General features: G+C 46.0%; 1 protein-coding gene across 5 annotated transcripts in view; it reads left to right on the forward strand.

The window, feature by feature from the left end:
• The window catches only part of ern2 (endoplasmic reticulum to nucleus signaling 2), a 136736-nt gene that overhangs the window by 106228 nt on the left and 14143 nt on the right, over positions 1–16365 (forward strand). For 3 of the 5 annotated variants that reach the window (XM_038821157.1, XM_038821154.1, XM_038821155.1), the window contains exons 13-18: positions 147–414; positions 566–659; positions 3005–3194; positions 6743–6842; positions 9804–10003; positions 10730–10877. In XM_038821157.1, coding sequence (XP_038677085.1) covers positions 147–414; positions 566–659; positions 3005–3194; positions 6743–6842; positions 9804–10003; positions 10730–10877 — 1000 coding nt within the window. The remainder of the gene's footprint in view (positions 1–146; positions 415–565; positions 660–3004; positions 3195–6742; positions 6843–9803; positions 10004–10729; positions 10878–16365) is intronic. The other 2 variants (XM_038821156.1, XM_038821158.1) reach the window with 1 other exon arrangement.

Raw genomic sequence — 16365 nt, forward strand, 5'->3', positions numbered from 1 at the left:
CTTGTGAAATTGGAGAAGGATTCAGAGTTTGAACTTTTTGAATTGTGGACATTTGCCTCAGGATTCAATCTGTCCATATTCTGATGTACTGTTATGAGGTTGCGCCACCCTGTTTTGAATCTTCAGTTCCATCTTTTCTATGGCAGAGAATGCACCAACAGCAGAAGCTACAGCAAGAACAGCTGGAACAACAACTGGAAGAGAAATTCCAGCTTCTTCAGCAGCAGCCACCACGATCTGTCAACCAACTCCGGGCAGAGTCTCCAGAATTCTCAAAAGGTGTAGCTCAGGTCTTGCAAAAAGACCCACAGGGATCCAACTCTTCAACTCAAGACAGGAGCAATCAATCCTCAGAGCAGCCTCGTGATTACAGTTTGCACAACGGCACTGCCTGTTTCGAAGAAATAATTCCTGGTTAGTATTTGAGCTTTTTGTTCGTTTAGGAATTTAGATTTTTGTTTTTTAATTTTGCACCTTCTCCAAAAGATTTGTAAAAATTAACTTCAACTGACACATGGTCCCACTGATGCTTAAGATATTAAGGAATTCTGTCTTCTCTGTCCAGTAGATAATGGAGCCAACTTGGTTACAACTGGAAAGATTTCCTTCAACCCAAAAGATGTGCTAGGTCATGGAGCTGAGGGAACATTTGTATTCCGGTAAGGCAAGAAAACCTCTGTTTCGAAAACAATGCTGACTGCTACTTGTTGGAGCACCAACATGCTTCACCACCTAGTGCTGGGATATCAGTTCATGCTCTGAAACATTGAGCTTCAGATGCTAAGTGGAGACTGAATTCTGCCCCACTTGGCGTGAGGGAGATTTACTCCTACGCCTCTTTGCAGACAGTTCTATAAAATTACATTTTGGAGGAAGTATTTAATCTGTATGTGCCTTCCCTCTCCGGAGCTGAAACTTCTCCGTGAGGTCCCCCAGGGTCGCTATTCTACCGTCTCTGTAGCTGCCCCTAACCGTCAGTGTCCCCTCAGCCTGTCTCCACCTCTTGAAGGTGGCATCCATTGTCGTGGGAGTGAATCTGTAATTGTTGCAGATTGGGGCCATGTTAGACGTATTGGTTAGTCCGAAGTGCTGCTTCATTTGTTTCCACGTTCAGAGCGTGGCTACTACCACTGGGATTTTTGAGTATCTGGCCAGTTTGGGGGGGGGGGGTGGCGGCGGTTGTGGCTAGCGCTGGAGGGGTGTCCTTGCACAAGAACTTTCCTCCATTCCCACCCACTCCGTTCCCGGTTCCTTGACCCATCGCCATATTATTTCTGCAGTGGCCACCCAGTGGAGGTTTGGGATGGCCAGGCCTCCCTCATTCCTCCCCCTTTGCAAGCCATGATTAACTTATCAACTGTGTTGAAAAAGGTCTTGGTGATACAGATCGGGAGGGATCTGAACAAGAAGAGTAACCTGGGCAGGATGTTCATCTTGATCGTCTGCACTCTCCCTGCAAGGGAGAGTGGGAATGAGCCCCACCTCTGCAGACCCCTTCTAACTTCCTCCACCAGAATCGTCAGGTTCCATTTATGGATCCATGTTCAGCCATGGGCTATTTGGATCCCCAGGTAGAGGAATTTGGTCTGGGCCAGTTTGAACGGCAGCCCCTCCAGCTCTGCTCCTCCTCCCTGTGGATTTGAAATCCTGTTCTGCCGCCAATCTGGTACAACGCTATATGAGTCTGTAAAACAGTAAACATGGCGGACAACAGTAGAGCTGCACAAGTGCGGTGTTGGCAGCTAACGCAGCCATTTGTCAACATGGTGTCTCCTGCCAATGCAAGATGTCCACCCATTCCCATCTACACAGCCGCAGAAATCCAACGATGTCATTGCAGGAGCCGGCAACCTGGAATTCAGAATGGAAGAAAGGGGAGGGAAGGATTTCCAGGCAGGGAATTACAATCTTTTCCTCATGGGATATTTTACTGCTAGCATGTAGTAGTAGTAATAATAATAATAATAATAAATAATCTTTATTGTCACAAGTATGCTTACATTAACACTGAAATGAAGTTACTATGAAAATCCCCTAGTTGCCACACTCCGGCGCCTGTTCGGGTACACAGAGGGAAAATTCAGAGTGCCCAAATTACCTCACAGCGCAATTACCTCAAAATTAAAAAAAAGTGTGCAAGGTGGTGCACAGCAGCAAGATGTCAGAGCCGGTAAGAGAGGCGAGGAAGTTGGTGTAAAAACAAAAACCATCGCCCAAAAATAAAAGGTCAGAACCCCCAGTCAGGGACTTGTGGGAGGAAACCCATGCAGACAGAGGGAGAACGTGCAGACTCCGCACAGACAGTGACGCAAGCCGGGAATTGAACCTGGTACCCTGGCGCTGTGAATCATAATGCTAACCACTATGCTACCGTGCTGCCCACGCTCCTAGTCAAGCTCTATTTGTACAGCTATAACACTGGCATCTAACCAGCAGTGGACAATTGCCCATGTACATTCTGTACAAACAAAAGGCAAATCCAACCCGACCAATTACCAGCCATCAATTTACTCTTGATCATAGAAAATATGTGCAGGAGTAGACCATTCAGCCCTTCGAGCCTGCACCTCTATTCAATATCATGGCTTATCATGCAAATTCAGTATTGATCCCCTTAGTCACAAGGGCCACGTCCAGCTCCCTCTTGAATATATCCAACAAACTGTCCCAACAGTTTTCTATGGTAGAGAATTCCACAAGTTCACAACTTTCTGACAGAAGTTCTTCCTCATCTCAGTTCTGATGTTGGTTAGTGTTTCTAAATTCAGTCTCACTATCCCAGCAATGTAACCCACTATCCCAGATTGTGGGTTGTTGTGAGTGCATGAGGCAATGTAGCCTTTGAGCTCTAAGCTCTCTGACCAAGCTTTTGATCACCTGCCCTAATATTACCTCATGATCGTGCTCCTCTGAAGTACCTTGGGATGCTTGACTACATTAAAAGTGCGAGATAAGTACAAGGTTTGTGGTTGTTGTGGTAACTGATTTCCTATTCATAACCCAGGGGCAGCTTTGATAACCGTATTATTGCTGTGAAAAGAATCCTCCCTGAATGTTTCAATTTTGCTGATCGTGAAGTTCAGCTCCTTCGTGAATCTGATGAGCACCCCAATGTCATTCGCTATTTCTGTACTGAAAGGGACAAGCAATTCTACTATATCGCAATTGAACTGTGCACCGCCACACTGCAGGAGGTGAGTCAGTGGCTTTCTGTTTAATGATTTGTGATTCTTCTTACCCTTTAGCAAAGATGTGGAGATGTTGGCGTTGAACTAGGGTTGGCACAGTAAGAAGTCTTACAACACCAGGTTAAAGTCCAACAGGTTTATTTGGAATCACTAGCTTTCGGAGCGTAGCTCCTTCATCCTCTCACCTGATGAAGAAGCTATGCTCTGAAAGCTAGTGATTCCAAATAAATCTGCTGGACTTTAACCTGTCTTTAGCAAAGGGCACAACCCCCTCGAGTTTGAAGTTCTGGTCTCCTTAAAGACTTTGAAGTGACCCCTAGTTGACCGTTCTGAGATTATGAAGGAAGCCATTCGTGTTGATCTGAGTAAATTATTCACTTTGTTGAAGGGTTAAGAGTAGCAATGGAAGCATCTTTGGAAAAGGGACTTCAGGGCTTAAAAGGGAATCTGGAGTTTTGTAGGGTAATACAGTTATGAAATACATTACCAATGAAGGACATTGAAATAGATGGGTATAATGGGCTCAACAGACAGCTGGATATGTTTCTGACTAATTTACCTTGCGGAGATGCTGTGTAAGTGGAATTATATACATACATTTATTAGTATATATATATATCTTTATTCTAGAAATGCATACAACTCTGTTTCTAGCCAGTGGTTAGCCCAGTTCTCACAATCCAGGTCTTTCTTATGGGGTCTTTGTTGTCAAACATTTGTTGCTGTAGTTTTTAAAAGGCTGATTCGGTGTTGGACCTCCTTGTCAATGGTGGCCTTTGAGAGAGGTGGTTGCTCAACATAGTCCAGAGTCTGTTCTACAGTATGTATGGGAGGTAGAGGGCATGGCTTAATGTCAATGCTGCGCCCAAAAAACAGCTTGCCGCAGCGCAACGTGGCCAATAGAAGCTGGGAGACTCCGCTCCCAGGATCTACCCGGCTCGCGGCTCCTCACGAGATCTAACACGATCTCACGAGACATTGTGATGTGGAATCCCACCTATTGCGAGACAGCTAGTCTCACTTTAATGTACAGATTCCTGAAATATCCGAGGCGTCAGATCTATCTTCCTCGCCTCGGAGATGTCGGTGAGTGCTGTTCAGTACTGGTCTTCAGAAACGGGGACCAGATGGGACGGCCCTTATGGGGGTCTCTCAGAGAATCGGAGGCCCTCAGATGCATGCCCTTTGGGCAGAGTAGCACCCTGGCACTGCTGGTGCCATCCGGGCACCCTAATTGCCAGCTTGGGACCACAGCAGTGCCACATGGGTGCTGGCCTGGCATTTCCTAGGTGCCCAGGTGGCACTGTCAGGGTGCCAGGTTGGCACTGCCAGTTTGGCATGGGTCCGATCGGCCGGGAGTGCCCTGCGCAGGTGGGGGGGGGGGGGGGTCCCTCCCGTAGTGCAGGGTCCCTTTGGAGGCCTCGGTGCATAAAACGGAGCTATGTGCAATCTCGGCTGCACGTTCCGTATTTCTCGGCACTGCAAACACCGGGAAACACTTGGCTAAACCGCTTGCTATAGGAATTTGTTCCCATTTAGGTAAATTGTGCCCAGAATATATTGACTGGCCAGGTCTGGGTTGATACATGAGATTACTTTGGTAGCATTCAAGGACATGCCAAGTTTCTTATATGCAAAATTGAGTAGATCGAAATAGCCTGCAAACCTGTTGCAGAGAGAGCAACAACTGCAGTCATCCACAAACTGTAAATAGTGTATGTCTGTGGTAGTTTTGGCACGGAGGCAACTGAGATGAATGTTTTCCATTTCGGTAGTATTTAATACTGACACCAGGGGGCAATCAATCTTTAAAGTGAATAGCTGGATGAGTCGATGTAATATAATCTTTATTATTGTCACAAGTAGGCTTATGTTAACACTGCAATTAAGTTACTGTGAAAATACCCTAGTCAGGGCAGCACGGTGATGCAGTGGTTAGCACTGCTGCCTCACGGTGCCGAGGTCGGGTTCGTCCCCAGCTCTGGGTCACTGTCTTTGTGGAGTTTGCATATTATTTGCGTGGATTTCGCCCCCACAACTCAAAGATGTGCAGGATAGGTGGAATGGCTACGCTAAATTAACCCTTAATTGGAAAAATGAATTGGACACTCTGAATTTATTTTTAAAAATTAAAAAAAATCCCCACAGTTACCACAATTTTAAAAAAGTCACCACACTCCGACGCCTGTTCAGGTACACTGAGGAAGATTTGAGAATGTCCAATTAACCTAACAAGCACGTCTTTCGGGACTTGTGGGACGAAACCGGAGCACCCGGAGGAAACCCTTCGCAGACACGGGGAGAACGTGCAGACTCTGCACAGACAGTGACCCAAGCCGGGAATCAAACCTGGGTCCCTGGTGTTGTGAAGTAACAGTGCTAACCACTGTGCCACCGTGCCCTGTATTAATGATACTAAGCACTAGAGAAATTCCATCAATAATACCTCCACCTCATCTTCTGGATTCAGTGGGGGGAACATTGAACAAACGCTCATGTCCTTCTCGAAGTCAGTTCCACAAGCATTCAGGCAAAACCCCTGCAAAATCCACTTTGAACGTATGGTCACTATGGTCAGATGGCTGAAAAGTGTCTCCCCTGCTAAGCCCTGTTTTCCCAAATCACAAATGGCCAATGTTCCATGGGAGGATTTAAAAAATGCTTCAAAGATGCTTTGAAGCTCTGCTTGAAGCACAGCTGCATTGTCAGTAGAGACTGGGAGGAGCTTGCTACCAATCGTTCAAAATGGCAACACCTTGTATGTCAAACTGCATCACACTTTTGAGTCCCAATATCTTAACGATGAGGCTGAACAATGGCAGAGAGGGAAAGAAAAATGGGCGGCCACTCGGCCCATCGGGGACCGAAGGATCGCCCGGGGGTGGGGGGGACACTGCCAACGCCCCCGACCGGCGCAATCCCCGCCCCTGCCAAAAAAACAGCGCCGGAGAATTTGGCAGTTGGAGCGGCGGGGCAGGATTCAGACCGCCCCCCGACGATTCTACAACCCAGCGGGAGCGGGGGGGGGGGGGGAATCCCGCCCCTTATTCTGTGTCTTACCTGGTTGTTCTTCGACTACGAGTTTCTGGGTCTAACACTGAAAGCCAATATAGCCTGGTGTTCTATTCTACTCTCTTGCCCTGGTCAACAGTTATTCCTTTCTTAAATTTTTTATCCCCATTAAGGGGCAATTTAGCGTGGCCAATCCACCTACCCTGTACATCTTTGGATTGTGAGGTGAGACCCGTGCAGACACTGGGAAAATGTGTGAACTCCACATGGACAGTCACCTGGGGCCGGGATCGAACCCGGGTGCTCGGCGCGTGAGGCAGCAGTGCCAACCACGGCACCACCATGCCGCCCGTGAACAGTTATTCCCGATGGGTGTGATTTCTTTTCCCCATTTGTTAAATTAGATGTGAAAAAGATTTTATGTCAATAATAAAAACTGAAATGTTGGAAATATTCAGAAGGTCCAGCAGCATCTGTGAAGAGAGAAACACAGTCAATATTTCAGTATATTGCTTTTATATTTTACTTCTTTTTGTTTACAGTATGTGGAAGATTCCAAATTTGATCGCGTTAATCTGGACCCAGTAACTGCGCTTTTTCAGACCATGTCTGGCCTGGCTCACCTGCATTCCCTCAATATTGGTAAGACTCTTCCCACATTCAATGCAGAATTTTAAAATATTTTAGTTTATTTGGTCCACCAGATTAACATGCTGTTCCTGTTTATAAAGCACCTAGCCTAACACTGCTCTTTCTCTTGTTCCCCATACTCTCTACTGTTCTTCTGAGCTCACTATTCCCTTCAATGCTCATGCCCTTTTCCACTCAATGTAATCCTGCTATCTCCCTCATTCCCCATACACCTTACTATTCCGGTTAGTTTAATCCCACTCTTTCTCACTCTGCATATCTTCTAATGTACATTTCCCTCCACATGCTATTTATTATTCCAGCTAGTCTAATCCTGTTCTTCCCCTCACTTCCTATGCTCAGCTCCTGACCTCATTACAGTTCAAACATGGACAAAAGAACTGAATGCCAGAGGTGAGGCGAGAGTGACTGCTCTTGACATCAAGGCAGCATTTTACTGAGTGTGGCATCAAGGAGCCCCAACTAAACTGGAATCAATGGGAATAAGGTGGAAAACTCTCCACTGGTTGGAGTCATACCTGGCACAAAGGAAGATGGTTGTGGTGGTTCGAGGTCAATCATCTCCGCTCCAGGACATCACTGCAGGAGTTCCTCAGGGTAGTGACCTAGGCCCAACCATCTTCAGCTGCTTCATCAATGACCTCCCTTCCATTATAAGGTCAGAAGTGGAGATGTTTGCGGATGACTGCACAATGTTCAGCACCATTCGTGATTCCTCAGATAATGAAGCAGTCCATTGAATACAGGAATTGGGACGTATTACTGAAGTTGTACAAGACATTAGTACGGCCATACATGGAATATTGTGTACAGTTCTGGTCACCCTATTATAGAAAGAACATTATTAAACTTTAAAGAGTGCAGAAAAGATTTACTAGAATGCTACCGGGATTGATGGTTTGAGTTATAAGGAGAGGCTGGATAAACTGGGACATTTTTTGCTGGAGCGTAGGAGACTTAAGGGTGATCTTATAGAGGTCTATAAAATAATGAGGCGTATGGATAAGGTAGATAGTCTTTTTTTTAATATTTAGAGTGCCCAATTCATTTTTTCCAATTAAGGGGCAATTTAGCATGGCCTATCCACCTACCCTGCACATCTTTGGATTGTGGGGGCAAAACCCACGCAAACACGGGGAGAATGTGCAAACTCCACACGGACAGTGACCCAGAGCTGGGATCGAACCTGGGACCTTGGCGCCATGAGGCAGCAATGCTAACCACTGCGCCACCCTGCTGCCCGGATCAGATAGATAGTCAACATCTTTTCCCAAAGGTAGGGGAGTCTAAAACTAAAGGGCATAGGTTTACGGTCAGGGGGAGAGATACAAAAGGTTCCAGAGGGGTAGTGTTTTCACACAGAAGGTGGTGAGTGTCTGGAACGAGCTGCCAGAGTCAGTAGTAGAGCATTTGACAGGTATATGGGAAAGATGGGTATAGAGGATATAGGCCAAATGTGGGCAATTGGTACTAGCTTAGTGGTAAAAACTGGGTGGCATGGACAAGTTGGGCCGAAGAGCCTGTTTTCATGCTGTAAACCTCTATGACTCTATGGCCAAATGCAGCAAGACCAGGACAATATCCAGGCTTGGGCTGACAAGTGGCAAGTTATATTCGCGCCACACAAGTGCCAGGCAATGACCATCTCCTACAAGAGCGGGTCTAATCACCGCCCCTTGACATTCAATGGCATTACCATTACTGAATCCCCCACAGTCAACATCCTGGGGGTTAACATTGATCAGAAACTGAACTCGACTAGCCGCATTAATACTGTGGTTACCAGGGCAGGTCAAAGGCTAGGACTCATATTGCGAGTCACTCGCCTCCTGACCCCCCCCCCCCAAAGCCTGGCCACCATCTACAAGGCACAAGTAAGGGGTGTAATGGAATATTCTCCACTTTCCTGGACGTGTGCAGCTTCAACAACACTCAAGAAGCTTGACACCATCCAGGACAAAGTATGCCGCTTGATTGCTCCCCCTTCAACAAACATTTAAACCCTCCACCACCGACGAACAGTGGCAGCCGTGTGTACCATCTACCAGATGCACTGCAGTAACTCACCAAGGTTCTTAAGACAACACCTTCCAAACCCACAACCACTACCATCTAGAAGGACAAGAGTAGCAGATACTTGGGAACTCCACCACCTGGAAGTTCCCCACCAAGTCATTTGCCACCCTGACTTGGAATATAATGTCGCTCCTTTACTGTCACTGGGACAACATTCTGGAACTCCCTCCCTAACAGCACAGTGGGTGTATCTACACCCTAAGGACTGCAGCGGTTCAAGAAGGGAACTCACCACCACCTTCTGAAGGGCAACTAGGGACGGGCAATAAATGCTGGCCTAAGCAGCGACGCCCACAACCTGTAAATTAATTTTAAAAATATATATTCCACCCAGTCTAATCCCCATCTCCTGCTTGCTCACATACTCTTTAAATTTATACCCTGTTTAATTCCAATCTCTTGCTTGCTCCCCATAAACATCGATATTCACCCTCTTGAAACAACTATCTAAATCCCTTTTAAAAGAATTGATGAACTCTACTCACCGGCATGGATCTGTTGGGTCAAATGGCCTGTTTCTGTGCTGTAAATACTATGTTACACCTCAACAACAGTTTATGGCAGAGAATTCCGCATTATAACAAACATCTGTGTGAATATTTTTTTTCTAACCTCTGCAATTCTTTTTGTTATTATCTTGAATATATATCTCCCAGCCGTACTCCCTAGATGCTTATGCCTTATTATCGCATTCACTTATCAAAATTTCCTTCTCATACCATAAGATTAGACGCGTGTACTAACTTTTACACCGTGACAACTCTATCTTGCTGACAGTGAAGTACTTTGGAGCCAGTTGCTGTGTTAACAGTTGCAAATTGCTGCAGTCGGCCAAATCTGATTTTCTCCCCTTTATTTCTGGAACTCTGGCTCTAGTCCATCGGGATTTGAAACCACGCAACATCCTCATCTCCCTGCCAAACTCTCATGGGAATGTGAGGGCAGTGATCTCGGACTTTGGCTTGTGTAAGAAACTGTCTGCTGGGCATCACAGTTTCAGCTTGCGCTCTGGTATACCTGGAACAGAGGGCTGGATTGCACCAGAGGTCTTACGGGAGGAGCCTAAAGACAAACCTGTAAGTGTTAGCACAATGATGGTCTGTTTACCCTTGAAATTAAACACACTGAATAAACAAAGTCAGAAGATCAAAATTACATGGCTACAAAGAAAACAACTAAAAGACAACAGACAAGTAGAGATCTTTCTCAATCAGAACCTGTCACAGCAGTGCTGATAAACAACTTCTGTCCAAACAGTTAACTTGCATTTTCTCTCTGAGGTTGCTCAAGCTGCTTTGTATCTCCAGCATTTTCTGAATTACGGGCCTAACTTTTCAGCTGTACATTAATTGAAGAGTGAGAAATTAGTTTGTGTGTCTGATACTTGCAGCTTCATCCCCATATATGGCCAACCTTTCTATATTCAGAATGGTTGAAGCGGCAACTGTAAATACTTTCCATTGAGTATATGAGATGTCACTGAAACTCAGAATAGGTAAACAGGGATCACATCAGAATTCAACATAGGTAAGCAAGCCTGACATTAGAACGCAAGGCAGGTGAGCAGAACTGGCAACAAGATTTGGGACAGGTGAGCAGACTGACATCTGGACTGACCTATGGATGCAGTAAATGATGATTGACAGGAAGCGCTTTCAAAGTGAACTGGGGCGGGTAGGACAAATGTTAGTTGTCTTAGAAAAGGAACCAAAATTTAACTGCATTGAACCATTTGTGTGTTGTGGGTGCGGCACATGTGTGTTAGAACCATGTCATAAATATCACTTGTATTTCCCCAACAGACATATGCAGTTGACATTTTCTCAGCAGGCTGTGTTTTCTACTACGTCGTTTCTGAGGGAAAACACCCATTTGGTGATTCTTTGAGACGGCAAAGCAACATCTCATTAGGGAAGTACAATTTACAGCGTTTCGAGCAAGAGGTACATGGTAAGAATGTATTTATTTTTTGCTTATAATTATGACGTGGGTTTTGTAGCTCCCCGGCGTTTTCAGCACTGGATATGGCTGGTTTGCCACTGCATAGCCAGTAACAAGCTCAGTTCAATTTCCTGAGCCTTTTAAAAAAAGTTATTAGCAGAACCCCCCACCCTCATTAAAAATATTGTTCCAGCGTTGTTCACATAGATATGAAACACTTGCCAAGCTTTTGCAGGGTTGTGTGTGAAGGATGGAAATGATGTCTCTTGAAAAGATCTGCTGGTATAAATGTTTAATATAGCGGTGACCTCCATACCCACATATATGTTCGCACGATGCAAGTTGTCGGGAGGTCAGCATCCAGAAGGCAACACAGCTCTGTGACAGCCTCTGTTGTGGAACGGAGATGCCAAAGACAAAGGGGCTGAATCGCTGGTTTTGAAAACAGACCAAGGCAGGCCAGCAGCATGGTTCAATTCCTGTACCAGCCTCCCCGAACAGGAGCCGGAATGTGGCCACTAGGGGCTTTTCACAGTGACTTCATTTGAAGCCTCCTTGTGACAATAAGCGATTTTCATTTAATTTCATTTCATAGTGCCCTCTGACATGGAGGGCAAGATTCTCTGGCCTCCCCACGGCGTGTTTCTCAGCGGCGGGAGGCGGGTCGCTGTTGGCAGGTGGCAGGATCTTCTGGTCCCACTGTTGTCAATGGGATTTCCCATTAAATCCACCCTATGCCATCGGGAAACCCGTGACGGAGGTGCGCCATTGACAGGACCGAGCCACCTGGCGTGAACAGTCGGAATATCTTGCTTGGAGTCATAATGGTGCTGATGGAGGCCATTCAGCCCAACAAGTCCACACTGCTTTCTGTAAAGCAGTCCCATCATTCCCATTAGTCCACTCTATCCCTGTAACCCTGCCAAATTTATTTTCCTCAAGTGCCGATCTAAATTCCTTTTGAAATCGTGGATTGTCTCCACTTCACTATTCTTGTAAGCAGTGAGTTCTAAGTCACTGCCAATTGCTGCATAAAAAGATTCTTCCTCACATTTTCCCAGCATCTCCGTGTTAAACTTTAAAACTGTGCCCTCTAGTCCTCGCACCATCAGCTAACGTGAACAGTTTTTTTAATGCCTACCTTATCGGACTGAACCTGTTTTAACCTTGCACACCTCTATCAGATCTCCCCTCAACCTCCTTTACTTGCAAGAGAAAATCATACGAACAAACAAATGTACGATCGAGGAACAGAAGTAGGCCACACGGCCCGTCAAGCCTGCACCACAATTCAATAAAATTACAGCTGATCTAATTTTAACCTAAATTTCACAATCCTGCCTACCCCCGATAACATTTCACCCCCTTGCTCATCAAGAATCTATCTGCCTCTGCCGTAAACACACTCAAAGGTTCTGCCTCAACCACCTTTTGAGGAAGAGAATTCCAAAGTCTCTCAGCGCACTGAGACAAAACTCATCTCTCTAAAAAAAACAAAGGGTTGCCCATTTAAAACAGTGGCCCCTAGTTCTACATTCTGCCACAAGGGGAAAGATCCTCTCCACATCCACCCTGCCAAGTCCCCTCAGGTTCTTGTATGTTTCAACCAAGTCACCCCTTACTCATCTTAACTCCAGCAGATACAAACCTAACTAGTCCAGCCTTTCCTCATAACACAACGTTCCCATACCTGGTATTAATCTAGTAAATATTCTCTGCATTGCTTCCAAAGCATTTACATATTTCCTAAAATAAGGAGACCAATATTGTACATAGTACTCCAGATGTGGTCTCACCAATGTCCTGTATAACTGAAACATAACCTCCCTACTCTTGTATTCAATTACCCTTGCAATAAACAATAACATTCTATTCCCTTTGCTAATTGTTTACTACACCTGCATATAACATTTCAAGATTAATACAGATTACAAAGTACCTTTTTAAACTGAAGTGGTCTCATTAACACAAAGTCCTTTTTTAAAAAAAATTTAGAGTACCCAATTCATTTTTTCCAATTAAGGGGCAATTTTAGCGTGGCCAATCCACCGAGCCTGCACATCTTTGGGTTGTGGGGGGCGAAACGCATGCAACCACAGGGAGAATGTGCAAACTCCACACAGACAGTGACCCAGAGCCGGGATTGAACCTAGGATGTAAAATGTACTAGATGCTGTGGTATGAAGAGGCAAGAGTTCAGCTCCTTTTCCACCAACACACCTTTAATGGTTCAAACTCACTGCACAGAACTCTACAGATCATCACAAGCTCCAGAGTCTACCTGAAGCCCCTTTACATATCAGTGTCAATCATTGAACACTTAACATAAATGAGACAATCATTGAACACTTAACATAAATGAGACAACTAATTGCAATGTCTCTTAACCCATTACTTAACATAGGACCTTGGTGCCATGAGGCAGCAGTGCTAGCCACTGTGCTGCCCACAATGTCCCTTGTAAGCACACAGATTGGCCGTTACACACATTCCGCTCAGTACCGAAGCTAGTGTCAGACAGCCCAACCCCCACCCTCGGAGATGATTGTCACATGAGACTTTCCAAACTTCACTCCCCAAAAAAAAAACACGCTTTATAATCTTTCTTCACAATAATGCTTTTCATTAACGGTTTGCTTTCCGAAAACCAGGCCAGGTTTTCCAAATTACACTTTTGAACAAAGCTTCTGCTCTATTTCTAACAGTGAATCTAGTCCAAGATTTGCACCAACCCCTTTTGGATTTCTTTGTCATTTTAAAATAAATTTAGAGTACCCAATTCATTTTTCCAATTAAGGGACAATGTAGCAATGCCTAGCCACCTAGCCTGCACATCCTTTTGGGTTGTGGGGGCGATACCCACGCAAACACGGGGAGAATGTGGAAACTCCACACAGACAGTGACCCAGAGACGGGATCGAACCTGGGACTCGGCGCCGTGAGGCAGCAGGGCTAACCCACTGCACCACCGTGCTGCCCTTTCTTTGTCTTGACTGACTGCTGCTCAAACTGCTCACAATTGCTTTACCCTCAATTCCTAGACTCTAGTAAAATGGCATCAAACGTTTCATTTACCTCTGAAGTCTGCTGTCCCACTTTAAACCTGGTTACTGCAATTGCCTCCTTAACACAGAACACTGTTTACTCTTCCTTGAATTCTTCTGAACAATACCTTGGTCTCTGTTCTCTTAACTTCAATCATCTTAGGAACTCTTTCTGTCCCAATTCCCTGGTTACTTGGATTGTATCTTGTTCCTTAGGAAGCCCATATCTTTGCATCTTGTCCTGTCCAGCTTTTCTTGGCAGAGTTGAGAGATGTTCACTCCCCAGTGTCCTGTCTCTAACTGTAATATATCCATCTAAAACTTAATTTTTAAAACATTTAGAGTACCTAATTTATTTTTTCCAATTAAGGTGCAATTTAGCTTGACCAATCCACCTAGCCTGCACATCTTTGGGTTTTGGGGATGAGACCCACGCAAACACTGGGAGAATGTGCAAACTCCACACGGACAGTGACCCAGGGCCGGGATCGAATTCGGGTCCTCAGCGCCGTGAACTAAAACATAAAAGCTTTTCTACCCTTAAAAGGGCTTCCTGTTGCTAAGCAACAACTGCTACTTCTATTTACTCTTCACTCTGTAGCTCTCTCTAAGCGCAATAGACACACAGTTGGAACATAATCAAACCACATGTATACCAACGCCATTATCCAGCATGAATTTAACAATACATTTTAGCTTTGAGGCACAGAAACATTAAATTACGCACTTAAAATTATACCTCATTTCTGGGCAGAACGGTGGCGCAGTGGTTAGCACTGCTGCCTCACGGCACCGGGGTCCCAAGTTCGATCCCGGCTCCTTGTGGAGTTTGCATCATCCAGCAGAGGGCAGCAGAGCAGAGCTACTGATCAGCTGTTCTGGGGAAATTTGCATACGTGCAGTGCGGTCAGCCTAAATTGAAGGTGAATCTGCGAAGGGGACCCGAGGAGTTTGAGTGAAGGCAATCATCCAGCAGAGGGCAGCAGAGCAGAGCTACTGATCAGCTGTTCTGGGGAAATTTGCATACGTGCAGTGCGGTCAGCCTAAATTGAAGGTGAATCTGCGAAGGGGACCCGAGGAGTTTGAGTGAAGGCAATCATCCAGCAGAGGGCAGCAGAGCAGAGCTACTGATCAGCTGTTCTGGGGAAATTTGCATACGTGCAGTGCGGTCAGCCTAAATTGAAGGTGAATCTGCGAAGGGGACCCGAGGAGTTTGAGTGAAGGCAATCATCCAGCAGAGGGCAGCAGAGCAGAGCTACTGATCAGCTGTTCTGGGGAAATTTGCATACGTGCAGTGCGGTCAGCCTAAATTGAAGGTGGTTTGTGGAGAGGCTGTTGGCAAGTGACAGTTAAACCCGAAACACTTCGTGAGTGTTTCCCACCCTACCCCACGGTGGTTGGGAAGCGGGAGCAGGGGCCTGTCGTGAAGGTGAGTGAGTGCCTTTAAATTTGCTTACCTTTGAGCGGGAGCAGGGTTTGAGGTAATATCAGGTAAACTCTTCCTTTCTTTTTCTTTTTCTTGTTATTTTTTAAATCTAGAGGTGATGTCAGGGAAGGCAGTACAATGCTCCTCCTGCAGAATGTTTGAGGTGAGGGACGCCGTCAGTGTCCCTGCTGATTTCATCTGTGGGAAGTGCACCCAACTCCAGCTCCTCAAAAACCGTGTTAGGGACCTGGAGCTTGAGCTGGATGAACTTCGGATCATTCGGGAGGCAGAGGGGGTCATAGATAGGAGCTTCAGGGAAATAGTTACACCAAAGACTGGAGATAGATGGGTAACTGTAAGAGGGACTGGGAAGAAGCAGTCAGTGCAGGGACCCCCTGCGGTCGTTCCCCTGAGTAACAAGTATACCGTTTTGGATACTTGTGGGGGGGACGACTTACCAGGGGTAAGCCATGGGGTACGGGCCTCTGGCACGGAGTCTGTCCCTGTTGCTCAGAAGGGAAGGGGGGAAAGGAGTAGAACATTAGTAATTGGGGACTCAATAGTCAGGGGCACAGATAGGAGATTTTGTGGGAGCGAGAGAGACTCACGTTTGGTATGTTGCCTCCCAGGTGCAAGGGTACGTGATGTCTCGGATCGTGTTTTCCGGGTCCTTAAGGGGGAGGGGGAGCAGCCCCAAGTCGTAGTCCACATTGGCACTAACGACATAGGTAGGAAAGGGGACAAGGATGTCAGGCAGGCCTTTAGGGAGCTAGGATGGAAGCTCAGAGCGAGAACAAACAGAGTTGTTATCTCTGGGTTGTTGCCCGTGCCACGTGATAGTGAGATGAGGAATAGGGAGAGAGAGCAATTAAACACGTGGCTACAGGGATGGTGCAGGCGGGAGGGATTCAGATTTCTGGATAACTGGGGCTCTTTCTGGGGAAGGTGGGACCTCTATAGACAGGATGGTCTACATCTGAACCTGAGGGGCACCAATATCCTGGGGGGGAGATTTGTTAGTGCTCTT

Source organism: Scyliorhinus canicula, chromosome 15 (genome assembly GCF_902713615.1).
Source record: "Scyliorhinus canicula chromosome 15, sScyCan1.1, whole genome shotgun sequence".
In the NCBI taxonomy this organism is placed as follows: Eukaryota; Metazoa; Chordata; class Chondrichthyes; order Carcharhiniformes; family Scyliorhinidae; genus Scyliorhinus; species Scyliorhinus canicula.